Source organism: Capricornis sumatraensis, chromosome 4 (assembly GCF_032405125.1).
Source record: "Capricornis sumatraensis isolate serow.1 chromosome 4, serow.2, whole genome shotgun sequence".
NCBI lineage: Eukaryota > Metazoa > Chordata > Mammalia > Artiodactyla > Bovidae > Capricornis > Capricornis sumatraensis.
In genome coordinates, this window is record NC_091072.1 from 132,608,627 (window position 1) to 132,628,138 (window position 19,512).

General features: G+C 41.0%; 2 protein-coding genes across 4 annotated transcripts in view; one reads left to right on the forward strand and one right to left on the reverse strand.

Annotated features, from left to right (window-relative positions):
• Nucleotides 1-2,061, forward strand: part of GYS2 (glycogen synthase 2) — a 58,507-nt gene extending 56,446 nt beyond the window's left edge. For all 3 annotated transcript variants that reach the window (XM_068970036.1, XM_068970035.1, XM_068970033.1), the window contains one exon: nt 762-2,061. In XM_068970036.1, the coding sequence (XP_068826137.1) occupies nt 762-983 (222 nt within the window). In that variant the 3' untranslated portion in view covers nt 984-2,061. The remainder of the gene's footprint in view (nt 1-761) is intronic.
• Nucleotides 2,062-6,803: 4,742 nt separating this feature from the next.
• Nucleotides 6,804-15,631, reverse strand: SPX (spexin hormone). Its single transcript, XM_068971873.1, has 5 exons — nt 15,545-15,631; nt 15,278-15,335; nt 14,729-14,791; nt 13,038-13,121; nt 6,804-8,156 (listed from the first exon to the last, which is right to left on the reverse strand). Exons 1-5 carry the CDS (start codon nt 15,629-15,631, stop codon nt 8,098-8,100), a joined length of 351 nt encoding a protein of 116 aa, XP_068827974.1. The 3' UTR covers nt 6,804-8,097.
• Between the last annotated feature and the right edge of the window lie 3,881 nt (nt 15,632-19,512).

Sequence of the window (19,512 nt, forward strand, 5' to 3'; positions counted from 1 at the left end):
TCTCAATAGGGTATCATGGCAGTAGATATTAAAGGCTCTCGGGCAGTCACAGCCAGATCATCGCAAAAATCATCGTAAAACTATTAGCAAAAAGAAAATATCCTACTTAATTATAATAAAGACAATGTCTCTGAGACATTGCTGAATGATTGTGGTTAAACGTATTAATGTTTTCAGTTCAGTTCAGTCGCTCAGTCGTGTTTGACTCTTTGCAACCCCATGGACTGCAGCACGATGTTTTAAATGTAATTAAACCTAAACTGACCCAAGAAAACCCCACATTCACCCATGGATTAGTTTTTTCCAGAATTGAGAATGTTACACTTAGATCGCACTGAACATCTTGACTGGCCTATTAGTTGGCCCAGGTCTGTAGGGGCTCTGAAAATATTCAGGTCTTCTGGAACCAATCTTTGCTCTACCATTTGTTGTATGACCTTGGGAAAATCATTTGGACCCTCTTGGACCCTCAATTTTCTTCTGTAAATGGGAGAAACAGATTGGTTGGAGATTAAATACACTCACACATACACATAGCACCTGGCAGATTTCAGTGCTCAGTAAAATGAAGCTATTTATTTAATGAATCTCTCCTGAACTTGGTGGTACCAGAGTCAAATTAAGTAAAAATTAACAGACCCTGAACGGGCCACAAAAAATATCCAACTGTGATTTTATTAAATGCACGTCCCAAGTGTTTACCTCACTGAAAAATCAAGAAGTCGTTCTGATGTTTCGTGTCTTATTTTTGGCTTTGGCAGACAGAAGGGTTTAAGTATCCCAGGCCGCCCTCGGTACCACCTTCTCCGTCGGGATCTCAGGCCTCCAGTCCTCAGAGCAGCGATGCGGAGGATGATGATGAGGATGAGAGATACGACGAGGAGGAAGAGGCCGAAAGGGATCGGTTAAATATCAAGTCGCCCTTTTCTCTGAGTCACGTTCCTCGCGGGAAGAAGAAGCAGCACGGAGAATACAAGAATTGAGCTCCGCTCTGGTCCGACAGGCTAACTTAGTGAGAACGTAAGAATGATTACTGATGGAAATGGAAATGCCACACGTTTCACTCTCTTCCTCTCAGTATTACAATGGGATTTATTCTTTGCCTAAAAAGTGGAGGAGGTTAAGTGAATGGCAATTTTGTAATTTATAATGAAATCCCAGTTATTTTCCCCAATTCCTTTTCTCCAGTCAGTTTAGGTCATGAGAAAGAATGTTAATTATAGGAGGGAGAGTGGAAGTGTTTTTTAAAATGGTTACTTTAAGCGGTAAGAATTTTCATTTCCTCATCACCATACCCCTTTGCTTAGTGTTTATAAAGCTTCATACCTTCTAAACAAGTCTGCCATCCCATCCCCAAAGGATCCTGACCTTAGCCATGAATGTGTTCCACCTTTATATTTCAAATAATTTGGCCTTTAGTGATTATTTTTATTTTTCTCATGAGTCAGAACCATGAATTTAAGCTTACTTTTACAATCAAATTCCATAAGACAATAGCTATCCAAAATACAGATTTTGCTATGTTAATGCATATGTACAAGGTTACTTCTAAAATTAATGGTGGGAAGATGTTATCATCTGTACTGTGCCACCTGAGTATATCAGTTTGTTCTATTGTGTAAAAGGAAAGTCTTTTTGAAAACTTGGTTAGTCTTCCATAGGGGATAAATTGTTAAATCCATATGAATAAATATATCAATATTTAAAGTTTAACTGCATTGATAATGTCTTGTTTAAAATTCTTTTAGGCATTTAAATAATATGTTCAAAAACACTTACTATAAAATAGTGCCTTATGAAGGATAACATTTAAAACTATCTTTAAAAAATATTAGCAAAAGAAAATAGAGAGTCTATTATCATAAGGACAGTGTCTCTGAGACACTGTTGAATGGTTGTAGTTAAACATATTAATGTTTTGAATGCAGTTAAACCTAAATTGGCAACAAACAAACAAACCCCAAATTCACCTGTGGATTATTTTTCCATAACAGAGAATGCCTTGGTTGGCTTATTGGTTGGCCCAGGTCTGTAGAGGTTCTCTTTAGGTCGGCTCAATTTTGGGTTGTTGATGGCAATAAAAGAAAAGAAACAGGGACTTCTCTGGTGGTCCATGTTTGAGAATGGTTGAGAGTGGCTGAGAATCCTCCTGCCAATGCATGGGACATGGGTTAGATCTCTGGTCTGGGAGATTCCACATGCCACGGCATAACTAAGCCCATGGGCCACAATTACTGAAGTCCAAGTGCCTAGAGCCCATGCTCCACGACGAAAGGGAACCACTGCAGTGAGAAGTCCACGCACCACAAAGAAGAGCAGTCTCCTCTTGCTGCTACTAGAGGGAGCCTGTGGGCAGCAATCATGACCCAGCACAGTATAAATAAATAACCTGTAATTAAAAAAAAAAAAAGGAAAAGAAACAATGACAGTGTATCAGATTATACAGTTCAGTTCAGTTGCTCAGTCATGTCCAACTCTTTGCAACCTCATGGACTGCAGCACACCAGGCTTCCCTGTCCATCACCAACTCCCAGAGCTTACTCAAACTCATGTCCATCGAGTCAGTGATGCCATCCAACCATCTCATCCTCTGTTGACCCCTTCTCCTCCTGCCTTCAATCTTTCCCAGCATCAGGGTCTTTTCCAATGAGTCAGTTCTTTGCATCAGGTGGCCAAAATATTGGAGTTTCAGCTTCAGCATCAGTCCTTCCAATGAATATTCAGGACTGATTTCCTTTAGAATGAACTGGATCTCCTTGCAGTTCAAGGGACTCTCAAGAGTCTTCTCCAACACCGCAGCTCAAAAGCATCAATTCTTCAGTGCTCAGCTTTCTTTATAGTCCAACTCTCACATACATACATGACTACTGGAAAAACCATAGCTTTGACTAGACAGACCTTTGTTGGTAAAGTAATGTCTCTGCTTTTTAATATGCTGTCTAGGTTGATCATAATTTTTCTTCCAAGGAGCAAGTGTCTTTTAATTTCATGGCTGCAGTCACCATCGACAGTGATTTTGGAGCCCCCAAAGATAAAGTCTGTCACTGTTTCCATTGTTTACCCATCCATTTGCCATGAAATGATGTGACCAAGATGCCATGATCTTAGTTTTCTGAAAGTTGAACTTATGCAAACTTTCTCAGTCTGCTCTTTCACTTTCATCAAGAGGCTCTTTAGTTCTTTGCTTTCTGCCATAAGAGAGGTGTTATCTGCATCTCTAAAGCTATTGATATTTCTCCCAGCAATCTTGATTCCAGCTTGTGCTTCATCCAGCCCAGCATTTCTCATGATGTACTCTGCATATAAGTTTAAAAAGTTAAAAGAAGAACTTCCAGATGTTCAAGCTGGATTTAGAAAAGGAACCAGAGGAATCAGAGATCAAATTGCCGACATCCGGTAGATCATCAAAAAAGCAAGAGAGTTCCAGAGAAACATCTACTTCTGCTTTATTGACTACACCAAAGCCTTTGACTGTGTGGATCACAACAAACTTAAATTCTTAAGAGAAATTATTAAAGAGATATTAAAGTGGAAAATTCTTAAAGAGATGGGAATACCAAACCATCTGACCTGCCTCCTGAGATATCTGTATGCAGGTTAAGAAGAAACAGTTAGAACTGGACATGGAACAACAGACTGGTTCCAAATAGGCAAAGGAGTATGTCAAAGCTGTATATTGTCTCCCTGCTTACTTAACTTATATGCAGAGTACATCATGAGAAATGCTGGGCTGGATGAAGTGCAAGCTGGAATCAGATCATGCAAGACCAGTGGAAACTGAATTCCAGCTCTCCTGTTGCCCCATAATTAGAGGAGAGTAGAATGACAGACATTAGCAACATCTCAGACCAAAATGGAAGATCATGGTAACCTCTCTCACTTAGAGGTTTGTGGGGAAGGAAAGTAAGTTACCTAAAGCCTACTCCTTAAAAAATGCCCAATGGATTCCAACTAACCCAGCATCTGCAGAGCAGTTTGGAAAGCTCTGCAGAGGAGATTAGAAAAACAAAATATGAAATAGATTTGTATTACAATTCAAATACCCATTTGCTGAAGCACCAGAAAGATCTCATGATAAAAATGGGTTTCACTCTTGCAACAACCGTGAAAATATATCCCTAGTAAAGTGATGTGATGTTGTGATGTGTGTATTCAAGTGATCCTCTTGATTGGTAAGTGGTTGAAAGCATGCACTCTATAGAAGCTATAACTTCTTAATATAAAACTTTAAAATTCAAGTTGTTTTTAAAATGAAAGAATAGTTTTCTGATTAGAAATGAGTACAGATGGTATAAGTCATGGGGAAAGACTGATTTGCAAATACTTGGCTTCTGGTGGCAGGTGTAGGAATTAATTCCTACCCTGCATTTGGTCCTCTGTTCAGACAGCAGCTGCCATCTGACTCCAACCCCTTGCTCCAGGCACTTAGTTGTCATTTCCCCACAACTGACAAAGCTCAAGTGTTTAGTTGTTCTTTCCCCAAGACTGACAAAGTTCAGTGTTTAGTTGTTGTTGCCCCAAGACTGACAAAACTGTGTTTAGTTGTCATTTTCCCAAGTTTGACAAAGCTCGGTGAGGAACAACCAATGGGATCATTAGATGACTCCGTGCCTGTCATAGTGCCATATACACGATTTTAATGAAAGAAACAGAGATAAGAAAGTTGATGCTCTTAAAGAATGTATGTATAAAAAGAGAAAAAAATAAAGAATGTATGGGATTTCCTTGGTGGTCCATTTGTTAAGACTCCACGCTTCCAATGCAGCAGATGTGGGTTCAGTCCCTGGCTAGGGAACAACATTCCTACATGCCGTGGAGCGAGGCCAAAAAAAGAAAAAAAAAATGTATGTATCCATAAACTGGAGGTCAGGAACTATAGAAAATTGTGTGCTTGGCCAGCTGACAGCAAGATTTTTTTTTTTTTAATGCATTGTACGACCCTTTCTTCTATGGTAGGAAGAAGGGTGAATAGAGCTGGCTTTACATATACAGATGGGAATATAAAATATTACAAGTGCTATTCAAATAGCTTTTCAGGAGGTCTCAGAAGAGGGATTGGTTAAGTGTATACTTGAAGATATTCAAAGAGACATCTTAGGGGGAGACTAAATTTCTCAGAAATAATGTGGGAGACACAGTTGCCCATTTCACATTGTGGTTGTAAGGCTCAAATCAAATTGGACATGAACATTTCCTTAAGGAATTTATAGTCCAGTAAGAGGAAGCCAGCAAGTTGCATTCCCAATTGCTCTTTCTCCTGAGGCCAAGGTAAAATAATGTAACTCAGGGTTGGGAGGATATAGACTTTTATTTCTCATCAGCAGGTAAAGAAGAAATGCTACTTGGAGGTAACCTGTTAGGACTTATCTCCTTCTCTCCTTGCTTAGGATGACCATGGTGATGTGGGGACTGGGGGAGAGAAGACATCCACTGGGGAAACCCAGGGAAACAGAAGATAATTGAGAGCCACGTAGCCTGGAGGCCACATAGCCACAGGGGAAGAAGGATATAGAGGCAAAGAGGGCGAGAGCAACTGGATGGTATGAAAGTGGCTGCAAGGCCAATCCAGAAGTGGGGTATTTTAGGACATGGATATGGATAGGAGGCAAATATTTCCCAATTTTAAGTACAAGCCATACAAGCCTATTTGGAGGGCAGGAATAGAGACGCAGACATAGCGTCCCCATGGGGACATGAGGGGCAGGGGGAACGGGAGGGTGGAATGAATTGAAAGGTGAGATGAGTTACTGAAAGGGAGGTGGGATGAACTGAGAGAGTAGCACTCATGTATATACATTACCATGTGCAAAATAGATAGCTAGTGTGAAGTTGCTATATGATGACCTAGAGGTGTGGGATGGGGGTGGTGGGAGGGAGGCTGAAGAGGGGGGATATAAGTATATATACTTATACATATATATATAGCAGATTCACTTTGTTGTACAGCAGAAACTAACACAACATTATAAAGCAACTATGCATGCATACGTGCTAAGTTGCTTCAGTTGTGTTCAACTCTTTGCAACCATATGAACTGTCACCTTCTAGGCTCCTCTGTCCATGGGATTCTCCAGGCAAGAATACTGAAGTGGGTTGCCATACCCTTCTCCAGGGATAAAGCAACTATTCTCACATTTTTTTAAAAGTAAAGCAGAAGGTTGAATAATTCTGAAAAATTGTAAATAAAATACAAGTCATACAATGTGAAAGATTTTGACCACTGATTACTTGATTCATTTCAGTTTTGAAAAGGCAGAAATGAAGAGAATTCCAAAGTCACTCCAGGAGAGATAGAAAGTTATAGCAAACCAGGCATAGGGGTCTTTATGCAACTACTGTGTTAATGAGCACATCTTTATAGCAGAAGAATATTCAGGAAATTCAAATACTTCTAATATTGGAGCCGATAATATTTTAACAGCTGTTGGCCATTTAGACAGCTTTTAAAAGCTCTGTTTTAGTGGGAAATGCTTGAGATTGTTCTAGGTGGAAGAATTACTTTGTAAGATAGACTTTAAATATATTCTGCAAATAGACATAATATTTAAGTAGTTCAAATGTGCAAGTCTATGTCAGGTGAGTGAATAATTCTCAATAGACTAGATATTTATACTGTCTAGAAAATCCATTTTAAAATAAAATAATAATTAACGACAGGCGTCTATTATAATGCCACAAAGAATTTTTTAATGTTAGCATATTAAGTTTTTGGCAGAGATCTGTGTTACATTAACTTGAAAACAGTTTCATTATTCAATTATGAAATGAGATACAGACAAATCTTACATATAGGGTTTTGTTTACTTAATACAGTAAAACTGTAATTCCAAGTTACAGAGACATTCATATAATGATATTCTTTACCTACTCACTAATAGCTTATATACTGATGATAATAAGAATGACAGTGCTTTCCACTTATGACAATTATCAGTAACAACTTTCAGTTCATTAAGTCAGAAATAATTAACATGCTGGTCATATTGTAATTCCAAATAAATATACCATATGCTTGCTGTAGGTAGTGCATATTTTATTTTTCAGACAGTACTGAAAAACTGTTGACTTTATAGCTGACTTTAAAAACTGAAAAAACTAGGCATAGTATCATGCACTTACATTCTTGGGGTGCCTTTATTTTATGTTTTAATGCAAATAAAGTCTAGTGCGTGCTCGGTCTCTCAGTCATGTCTGACTCTTTGCAACCCTGTGAACTGCAGCGGGCCAAGCTCCTCTGTCCTTGAGATTTCGCAGGCAAGAACACTGAAGTGGGCTGCTATTTCCTCCTCCAGGGGCAAATAAAGCCTAAAGTTCTAGACAGAGGAAGCAATCTTTGAATCTGCTTAGCCAAGGAAAATGGCTCTAAAAAAATGATTCATTTCTTTTGTGCAATATATCCAGGAGCGGAGTATGTTTCCATCTTATTTTCTAGTAACTTTTAGATCCTCATTTCTCAACTGAATTCAGGGAAATCCCCAGAGAGCACAGGGGGAGCACCCCACTGTAGAACCTTCCACTGGCTCCTGCCTCACCAAGGGTCCCCTCCCTCAGCAACCAGAGTGTCGTGTCTGATCACAGGGCTTCTTCCCAGTCATCCCCACTGCTTCCCTTCCTGACAACTCACCTCTTCTGGATACTAACAGTCAAATTTCACTCTTTCCCATCCTCCCATGCTTCCCACCTCTCTCTCCTTGGAGGTGAGGAAAGAGGGGGGGAAAGGAGAGGAGATTCACTGTTGAGTGCTAAGACAATGCAAGTGGGTAATAAAATGGAAAAAAAAACACCCAACTATGAATGATTAAATTAAGATGGGTATTGTAACAAAAAGAAGGAACACTCTAAAGAGCCTTCAACCTAATAACTATAAATGGGTTAAATTCAAGAGTAAGACACCAGGTGATCTCAATAGGACCTGAAGTCATGGAGAAAGCAGTGATGTTCTAAGAACGCAGCATCACTTTAGCTTCTGGAAGAATAAAACTGGCTGCACATGTTCCTAAGATTACAAATGAAGGAAAAAGGGTCCACAGGCTTTATTCACATGGCTCATGCTTTCAACAAGAATAGAATGATAATTGAATGGAATCTGGTATATTTTCACCAGTTTAGCAGACTGTTTTTTAGGAATCTGGTTTGATCCAAGTTTTCTTCTCCAGCTGTAAGGGAAAAAAAAAAAAACATAACATAAACACATCCTGTTTTTTACAAGAAGACACAAGATGAAGAGAACTTCAGGAAGTAAACATTTGATTTGCCCCCCTTACATTATGTCAACTCATGCCCTCTGCTACGGAATGCCCCCTAATTGGATTCTGATTGGTTTTGTTAAAAAATTTCCTCCCTCAGCTTGGGATCCATCAGAGAATTCATATCTAACATGTGGGTCGCCACAGTGAATGAATTTACATGGTGTGTTTAGCAGAAATCAAAAATGGCCACATGCCTTTCTCTAAATATGCCTCGTGTCTAAAATATTCACTAGTAGAACCATGCACTTGCATCAACGTATTGTTTTTATGCGTGCATGCATGCTAAGTTGCTTTAATCATGTCTGACTCTGTGCGACCCTATGGACTGTAGCCTGCCAGGCTCCTCTGTCCATGGGATTCTCCAGGCAAGAATACTGGAGTTGGTTGCCATGACTTCCTCCAGGGGATCTTCTGATCCAGGGATCAAACCTGAGTCTCTTACATCTGCACTGGCTGGCAGATTCTTTACCACTAGCACCACCTGAAAAGTCCCACTGTTTCTATATTTCCTATTAAAATGCACTTTGGTTGGGAAAGATGCCAAAGGAACACATATTCTCTTATTAGCTGAACTAGAGGCCTGGGGTGGAAGGAAGACAAAAAGAAGGGACATTTATTAGTTGGATGGGATTGCAAAACTTCAGAGCAGGAGGAATCACCTCTTGTGTGGGAACACACTGAGAGGACACTAGGTTCCTAGAATTAAAACTGGGTTTAAGGGCTGAAACTGACAATGGGGAAGGGAGAGGAAGTCACCAGAGGCAAAATTTCACTGTTCATTTTGTCTAAGGTCATCTCTAGAGAAAACCACTTTCCCCTAATTAGTAACATTATAGTTGGAATATCTGAGTTAATTTAACCTGAATTGCTACCAAACTTCAAAGTACTACAGATAATCAGCTACTCTATTTATTCTTTAAATGAAAACATTTAAAAAAATTTATTATAGTGTTTGTTTCTGCTGTATAGCAAAGTGAATCAGTTACACATATACATGTATCCACTTCTTTTCCCATATAGGTCATTACAGAGTATTGAATAGAGTTCTCTGTGCTATACAGTAGGTCTTATTAGTTATCTCTTTTATATAGGGTAGTGTGTATTTAAAGGAAAGGAAAAAAAAAAAAACAAGAAAGGAATCATCCCTGTATATCCTCCATTAAAGTAATAATCCACTACTTAAAATAAGAGCTTCCCTTGTGGCTCATCTGGTAAAGAATCTGCCTGCAATACGGGAGACCTGGGTTTGATCTCTGGGTTGGGAAGATCCCCTGGAAAAGGGAAAGTCAATCTACTCCAGTATTCTGGCCTGAAGAATTCCCATGGGGTTGCAAAGAGTCAGTCCAAATCATATCTAGGGACTTCAGAATAAAAATATAAAGGTGAACACTGATTAATCTATCATGTAAGAATCCAAAATTTCCCATCAATTTAGATAAATAAAATTTGTTTTCTAATTTCATCATCAGAGACAAGCCACTTCAGAAACTTAAAGAACTACAATTTTGAATGTATTTTTCCAAAAGACTTGAAATGGAGACCTAGAGTCAAATCCTTCTGTGGTTTCTAATGAAGATCCTTCTCCTCTTTATTTTTAAAAAAATATTTATTTATTTATTTATTTGGCTGTGCTAGGTCTGAGTTGTGGCATGTGGGATCTAGTTCCCTGACCAGAGGCCCCCTGCCTTGGGAGCTCAATGTCTTAGACATTGGATTGTCAGGGAAGTTTACTTTCTCTTTCTCTTTAAAACGAGCCCTCCTTTCTCCGTTCCAGCTCACTTTCCTTTCTGGCTCTGCAAATCTTCCCAGCAATGAAACCTCAGACTTCATGATCCCCTCATCTCTACTTTGCTGTCCTCCTACTGACTTCAAAAATCACTAAGAATGCCAAATGTTGGATGCAGCATCTTCTACCCATGACTCAACTATTTCTCATCTTTTCATTGCAAGAATTCTGAAGGCCATGCCAGCAAGCGCCCACTTTCTTTTAACTCTGCAGTCTAATTTCCTTTCCCATATTCCCTCCAAACAAGCTTTCAGAATGGGCATAGCAGCAGTAAATCATACCATTGGGTAGGGTGAGGGAAAGATTTGTGAACTGCGATTTATTATCATTTAATTGAAAAAAATTTAAATTGGAGGATAACTGCTTTACAATGGTGTGTTAGTTTCTGCTGTACAGTGTGAATCAGTTATAAGTATACATATATCCCTTCCCTCTTGAGCCTCCCTCCCATGCCTCCATCCCACTCCTCTTTAATGACCCTTTCTACCCAACACAATCTTCCTCCTCCTTTGATTTCTGTACTCTTACTAAGCATTCTGCTATATTTGATAGTTCCCTGTGCTATACAGTAAGACCTGGTTGCTTATCCATTCTGTTTTATGCTTTTAGCAAATAGTTACCTTGTGTTATCTGCTCTCTTTGTGGTATGCCTCAGCATAGAGCCTCCATTTCTGCTGACCTCATGACTCCATTCCCAAATGACTGCCTTAGTTTCTCATTGACTCCCCTCTCCAGCCTTCCTCTTATCACCATCCATTTGAGAGATGGCAAGAGTTACAGATGCCCACAGCCCTGAGTTAAACTCCCCATATCACTTCTTACTAACCACCTGGCCTTAGGAAAGGATATACACCCCAGAAAGGTTCAGTTTTCTGAGTTACAAGGATGACATTAAAATCTGACACACAGTAGATGTTCTCATATTGTAGCTATTGTTCCTGCTCTGACGGTTACCCTATAAGCCATAACCAGTTACATCTTCCTTTACCATGTTCCCTCTCTGTTAAAAATCCATAGACCATGTGATTAATTCTCTGATGAAGAGTCAGCTACCTTCTATTTCTCAGCCCAGTTCTAGTATGTCCCTGCCTCCTGAGAGCGGGCAAGCTACTCAATCTTGCTGTGCTTCTGTTTCCTCATCTGTATGAGGATAGATGTATGGATGATAATAGTGGATAATCTTAGGAGGTAATTCACTTAGTATGGATAAATCAATTATTAATAAATGTATTGGGCTTCCCAGGTGGTGCTAGTGGTAAAGAATCTGCCTGCCAATGCAGGAGATGCTGTCTTAACCACTGGACCACTACATAGTCCTTCTCATTTTTGCTTTTTAATTTAACCTGCTTTTTTCTCTATCTGCCACAGTTTCCTGGCACCTAGCAGACATCAATGCAGATTTGCTGAATTCAGTAGTATAACCTCCTCCACGCAACCAAGTCAACTCCCACCTTGCTCTGAGTTCAAAAGACTTCTTTATCCCTGTCTCTTCAATTTGCTTCTTGTAGGGTTGTTTTTGTTTTGTTTTTCCACAACAAAGCCGTAAGTTTGAAGCCAGAAAGAACCTCCTGCTTTCTTCCTTTCCCAGACATTGCCCATCCAATACCAGGTAGTGAGCACAGGGTTTTCTTGTCAGAGCAGCAGGCCAGCAGTTTGTGCTCTGACCCACCAGAGAGCTTTCCAGGTGGCTCAGTGGTAAAGAATCCACCTGCCAATTCAGGAGATGCCAGTTTGATCCCTCAGTCAGGAAGATCCCTGGGAGGAAGAAATGGCAATCCACTCTAGTATTCTCGCCTGGGAAGTCACATGGACAGAGGAGTCTGGTCAGCTACAGTCCATGGGGTCTCAGAGTCAGGCACGACTGAGCACACACTACTCACTCCATTTTTTTGAAATATTTTATCATTTAAATCATATCATAAATATGGCATCATTACAGTTTTTGAGAGCAAAACGTCTAGGTCTATTTATTATGCTTTGATGACCTCTATTGTTAATACTAATAAAAAATTACATACTTTGTTTCATTTGGCTCTTACAGCAACCCTGCCGGTAGATGTCATTATCCATTTTTATCAATAATGACACTAAGGCCACCCAGATAGGAAAACAGTCAGGCCAGGATTTAAACCCAGTCCTGTTATATTCCAAAGTCCAGGCTAATGTGTTACAAGATGCCTTAATGCAAATAGTGGTTTTAATGCCACAGGGACAGAGAGTCTCTGTTTGAAGATCACACCTAATCCTGGCATGCAAGCAGCTATATGTATGCACGCTCAGGTGCTCAGTCAGGTCCAACTCTTTGCGACCCCGTGGACCGTAGCCCATCAGGTTCCTCTGTCCATGGGAGCTTTCAGGAAAGAATACTGGAGTGGGTTGCCATTTTCCTCTTACAGGGGATCTTCCCAACCCAGAGATCAAACCTGAGTCTCCTTGTGTCTCCTGCACTGCAGACAGATTCTTTAACCACTGAGCCATTGGGGAAATCCAAGAAGTTGAATAGTGAAACACAAATCACACAAGTTTAGCATTTAGCATCAGAACTAGCCCATATCTCTTAGGGTGAACCGTAAGAAACTGCCCTGTTTATAAGTTAAAAATGAATGATTTTCAGCTATTTCATTTGCTTCAAATTTTCATAGCAAGTAATTGGATTTGTGATTACTCGGCCTCAGTTTTTTTCAAATATAAAATAATGAAGTTGGAGTCTCTAGGGTTCTAAGAGAAATAAAAGATCCAAAAGGCTATGGATTATGGAGTTAACATGAAATCCCACCATCTCATCAAGGAAATGTTTTTACATTCTTGGGACTCACTATAATGAGAAATATGGTAGTCTGTAAATAATAAACATCTCTGTGAATTTCTGATGGCCTGGGCAACTGTTAATTATTTTTAAAAACCTAAATAAACAAAAGCAACTTTGTTGTACTCAACACAGAATCTCCAAAGCACTCAAATCTTCTCTGTCCTGTAGTTAAAAGAGTTCACTATGCTTGTACCTTCTTGTGGTTTCTGCAAAAAAGCCAATAGTACAGCTGCTGCCTCTGGAAGAGTCAGTTGTTGGGAATTTGCGCTTCGTCTTTCTGGAGAAATGAAAAAACATATACAGGTTCTATTAGCGTTTAAACATTCATATAAGTAACTGTTAGTTGCTCAGTTGTGTCCAACTCCACAACCTCATGGAGCCCACCAGGCTCCTCTATCCCTGGGATTCCCCAGGCAAGAATACTGGAGTGGGTTGCCATTCCCTTCTCCAGGGCATCTTCCCGACCCTAGGACAAAATCCTGGTCTCCTGCAGTGCAGGCAGATTCTTTACCATCTGACACCAGGGAATCCTAAATAGTCATAGAGATAAGTCTTATTCCACTATGCTATAATACTAGAAAAATCTCTGTAAAATAGCTTTTTGATTGCTCAGCAAACAGCCCCTAGGATAGACTGATTTTTATAAGTTGAAACATTTCACACTTTCCTTGGACATTACTTACAGTTGGTTATATTGTGTATGACAGGGAATGAAAGAAAATTTAAACTATATACTACAGCAAATTTCACTAAAGCAAGGAGGATAAGATAAAGAGCCCAGGAGGAATTTTCCCCCTCAGAGGTTAAAATGGGATGCCTGAGTGGAAAAGTTTAGAGAGCACTCTGCCTGGAGTCTGATCCCTGGGTCAAGAAGATCCCCTGGAGGAGGAAATGGCAACTCACTCAGTATTTCTGCCTGGAGAATTCCATGGACAGAGGAGCCTGGTGGGGTTGCAAGAGTCACACACACACACACACACACACACACACACACACACATACGCACACACACACACACACAGCCTGGAGTCTAGTTCTTTCTTACTCCTTCCAAAGCAGTTTGAGAAAATAATCTACCTTCTTGGCCACATTTAAGGCAATTATTTGACTGAAAGAGAATCTGAAAAATACTCAGAAGTATTTCAAACCTAAGTTGATGGAAGACAAACCGTCCTGATTCAACACAAACCACGATTTTTGGGGATCTACAGAAGTGGGAAAACAAACCTTACCCTCCTACAGTAAATAAGGTGCCAGCTTGAAGAAGGTAAATCAAAATTTGATAAGCACCTACTACGTGCTCAAAACAGTGTTTGGTATTTTTCAAAACGAGTAGACTTGGTAATTCTCAGCAATCTTGAAGGTTTATCAAAATGAATGATATTGCTATTTTTTAATCCAACGGCGTGGAAAGTTTATCATGAAAGAGTCTCCGGCTCCATCCTTAAAGTCCCCCCACTTCTTCACTATTTCTGGCTTTGAAACTTTTGATAGTTCTTTACAGTAATAAAATAGAGGCGTCTGAAATTTTTAGGCAAATCACTATTTTAATAATGACGATGATGATAACATTGGTAACAACAGCGTTTAAAGGAAATCTTGCGTTAAACGGGAGGCACATTTCTAGGCGCAGGCGCACAGTTCTCATACCTATCGTGACCTCTCCGCGCTACCCCCCGCCCCGCCACTCCCTCCCTGTCCCCGGCTGTCTGGAGCGGAACCCCGGCTCCCGCCACCGGATCTCTATCCTTAAGGTCAGCCGGGCCGCGCGCGGCCGGCTCTCCCCTGGGCGGCCCCGGAGCCCGCCTTCCCGGGGGCGGAGTGCGCCCTCCCGACCCGCGCGGTCTTCTGGCGCCCGCGGGCTCCTGGCTCCCGCGCACTCACCGAATGGCGGCCGGTCGGAGAGGTCCTTCCTCCGGCTCTGGTCGGAAAGGAAGCGGCGCCCCTCTGCCAAGGCGAGACAAGGGCTCAGCGCCCGCCCGGCCCGGCCGATCGGAGTTTCTGGACCAGGAGCGGGCGAGCCGGGGCGGCGAGGCCGGTGCTCCCACCCGGGGCGCGCGGGGCTGCGGGCCTCCCGGCCCCCGGCGCGGAACGGGGAGGAGACCACCGGGAAAGCCGCGCACCTCCCCCAGCGCTTTGGAAGGAGCGGCGATCTCGCTCACCAGCCGGGGCGGTGTGCCTGGGAAACCCCAATCTTCCTTTGAGCAAGAGCCAGCTACCTTCCGGTTTTGGTTGGAGGATTTCTGATTATCCTCCCCACCTCACCCCTACCTCCACCCTCGACCTTTCTCCTTGATTAACTGAGACTAGGATGACCTCAGTTATTTGGGGACAAACTCGATAGGATTCTCTCCCCGCACCGTCTGTCCCACGGATTCATGAGGCCCTAAGGCTCTTTACCACGGTCAGAAGAGCAAAGTGTTTGGAACATACGTGCACCCTTCAGGTAGAGCATAGCTTGAGGAGTCCAGTTCCTTCTCTCCAAGAGTCTCTACAACCCAAGAAGAGGAAAGCAGTTAGGCGTTGCTGCCCAGCCCAGCATTCGAAATAAACGAGAAGGCAGGGGAGAGAACAAAAGAAAGGGAAGGGAAGGAAGGAGAAGAAAGAAGGAAAAGGAGGGAAGAAATAAAGGGGAGGGGAGAAGGAAGGAAGGACGTATACTCAGCGCATAGAGGAGCCCCAATTTTTGCCTGTGATTACCTGCGGAGCACTGTTGCAATTTCCCATGAAAGAAAACACCAGGAAGAGGGTCAAGGTCATTACCACCAGACTTTTGAATCCCTGCATGAAAAGATCAAAGTCATTTCTGTGCCTATAGAATCTTCTACTTTTTTCCTTCGCTCCTGGACAATTACACCCCCCCCCCTTTTTTTTTGTGCTATGTTCTGTTTTAGCCCTCAGCGTGTAGGGGAGAAGGGAGTTTCCCAGTTTATCATCTAGTTAATTCACAAAGAGATCTTAAAAAAAATTATTTAGAAATATTTTATTTTAATTATTTAACCCAAACGAGGATTTAAGAGAATAAGTGAATTTTTTTCTTTGTAAAATCAAATGAATCTGATATTTTAAGGGCATAATGTTTGACTCTGAAACACATTAAACATGAAAGAGTTAAAAAAAAAAACTATACAGCTTTTTATAAAATAGCTTAAAAGTCTCAAATAAAACTTTTCCTTACCTTCATGTTTCACACCTTTCCAGAAGCTGCGATAACTAGAACGTAGCCTGAGTTTTCTAAATCTTGTTCTGAAAGTGGTGCTTTTAAATCTTAAGTGTCAAGGATCCCTCCTGATGTTGCATAGAGTTGGTGTCTGCAGGGACTTCCTGTCAATCTTCAAGATTGAGAGCATCTGATGACTCCTCCAGGGAGATTCAGTTGCAGGAAGTGGAAAAATGATTGATGGGTGAACATCATTTACTGCCCACATCAGCCAGGAGATATTCTGAGTATATCAGCATCATAACCTTTGGTTTTCTTACTAGATTTTCAAGGCATCATTATTATTATTAAAGAGAATTTTAATAACCCCAGGCAGAATCAAAAGTAAATGAACAAAAGTAAATGATAGCTAGTTGTCTTAGATAACTAGCTATCAAGCTACCACCAGTGAGTAAAGATGAGTCATTTGGATAGGAATGAAAAGGTTAGAAAATCTCAGTGGAATATGACATCAGTCATTCACTTAATTATCAATTCAATTATTTAACAAATATTTATGGAATGCCTACTGTGTATCAGACATCCCACGGGACACAAACATGAATCAAAAAGACAAGTTTCTGCTAGTTTAGGGAAGGTAAAAATCAAAAGGGATCTGGAAGGATAAGGTGGAGTCAGATGGGATAAGCTGGCATGGATTTAGTATTGCTGACATTCTAGGCAGAAGAAAAATGCAAAATCTTGGGATGGCAAAGAGCTTGTCTTGTCTGAAGAACAGGAAGGTGATCAATGGAGCAAAGTTGTGTGGGGGTCTGGAGAGGGTGCTATGAATTGAGGATGGAGAGGAAGAAATGGGCCAGTTCAAATGTCAGTTTGGGAATAAGCAAAAGATGATGATGGCTTAGACTAGGGGAGTGCTTGTAGGGAATGGAGAGCTGTAATGAATTTGGGCAGTAGAAAATATGGACTTGCAGATAAATGGGATATGAGAGTTTAAGAAAAATAAATCAAGGATGATTCTGAAGTTTTTGGCTTAAACACTAGATGAATGATGAAGCCCTTTATTGAAATTGGAGGGATTTCATAAGGAACCAATTTAGAGAGGGAAATTAAGAATTCTCTTTGGACATATTAAAATTAAAATATATATTAGACATACATGAAGAAGTACAAAGTAAGCAGTTGCAGATGCAAAACTCTAGAGCTGAGCAAACAAGTCTGTAGATTTTTTTCTAAAGGCAAGAATGATCAGATTTGAGAATTTTAAGCCAGGAAAAAATTGAAATTGAAAGAATACTTAGGGAGTGAATGGCGTTAGAGAGGAAGAGATAGAGCTCTGAAAACAAATATACACAGATTGAGCAGAGGGAAATTCAGCAAAGGAAGCTGAGCTGAAGCAATTGGAAAAAAGTAAAATTCCAAGAGAACATAAGATGATGGGAGCTGGGAGAATATCCAATAAGATTGCAAGGTTAACCTGTGTGAGCTGAGAAGGGTCTGCTCGATTTGGGAATATGATGGCTTTTGAGGAACGATGCTAGATTGGGTAGAATAGGATGTGAGGAAGTAAAGACAAGCGTGGACAGCCTTTTTTAATTTCACCAAAAGGGGGAAGGAAAAAATAAACTTTGAAAAAAGATAAATGAGTGTGGTAGAAATGGGATTATTTGTTTTTCTTAACCTTTCAATAACATCTGAATCCTTTTAATTGATGAAAATTTCTGAAATTCCCTAAACTATAAATTATGACTTTTGTTGGGAGGCAGTGTCCTCCCTCTGTTGTAGATGCTGAACTTGTCAGATACTCCTTCCCAGTCTCCGTATCAGGTAGAGTGTGGGCATGATACCGGCTTCACCAATCAGATGTACGCACTTGGACGGAGACTGGAGCTGGGAGGGAATAAGTGGGGAGTGGGCGAAGCACTTTCTGGTGCAGCAGTGGTTGTAGGGTGCTCACGTTTGTGTGGGCAATAATGGCTACAATGCTAGGGACAGATTCCTGCATGCAGTGCTGAGGAGATAGTGATCCACCTGCAGTGTGCTTTTAATAAAGTCCTCTTTTGCTTAAATCAACCAGGTTTGTTGATTTCTTTTGATGACCATTTACAGAACCTGTATGCTGATGGAGATGATCGGCAGAGAAGGAAAAATTGATGATATGGAAGAGAACTGCAAAAAGGAATTTGGAGAAGGCAAAGGGCTATGACCCAAATATGTACAGTTCAGTTCAGTCACTCAGTCATGTCCGACTCTTTGCTACCCCATGGACTGCAGCATGTCAGGCTTCCCTGTCCATCACCAATTCCCAGAGCTTGTCAAACACATGTCCAATCGAGTCAGTGATGCCATCCAACCATCTCATCTTCTGTCGTCCCCTTCTCCTCCTGCCTTCAGTCTTTCCCAGCATAAGGGTCTTTTCCAATAAGTCCGTTCTTCGCATCAGGTGGCCAAAGTATTGAAGTTTCAGCTTCAGCATCAGTCCTTCCAATGAACACCCAGGACTGGTTTTCTTTATGATTGACTGGTTTGATCTCCTTGCAGTCTGAGGGACTCTCAAGAGTCTTCTCCAACACCACAGTTCAAAAGCATCAATTCTTTGGCACTCAGCTTTCTTTATGGTCCAACTCTCACACCCATACATGACTACTGGAAAAACCATACCTTTGATTAGATGGACCTTTGTTGGCAAAGTAATATTTCTGCTTTTTAATATGCTGTCTAGGTTGGTCATACCTTTTCTTCCAAGGAGCAAGCATCTTTTAATTTCATGGCTGCAGTCACCATCTGCAGTGATTTTGGAGCCCCTCAAAATAGTCTGTCACTGTTTCCAGTGTTTCCCATCTATTTGCCATGAAGTGATGAGACCAGATGCCATGATCTTAGTTTTTTAAATGTTGAGCTTTAAGCCAGCTTTTTCACTCTCCTCTTTCACTTTCATCAAGACTTTCTTTAGTTGAAACAGTTATACACACAGACAGTGAACAAGGATCAGAGTGGCCACCATGTGCTAAGGTACCATGGATGAGAGAGATGATCTCTTTCTTCTAAATGTCAGAGTAGTGCTCTGCAGGTATTTGTTAATGTGTTTTTGAATCATCTGGGAATCTCATTAAAATGTGTTCTGATTCAGTATAGATGGGATGGGGCCAGAGAATCTGCATTTCTAATAAACTTCCAAGTGATGCTGATGGATCCTATTCTGACCCTTGGACATTTTGAGTAGTAAATCTTAGATGATATAAAAAGTGATAACACAAACTAAAAACTTGAAAGCTTAAAGTCTGCATGACTGGGAGAACGGCTAGCAATAGAAATATCAGGGCGTATAGAGAAAGAACAGACGAGTTTGTCTTGGGATTGAAGCTTGATGGGTGATGCTGCTGTTGCTGCTGCTGCTAAGTCGCTTCAGTCGTGTCCGACTCTGTGCGAACCCATAGACGTCAGCCCACCAGGCTCCCTCGTCCCTGGGATTCTCCAGGCAAGAACACTGGAGTTGGGTGCCATTGCC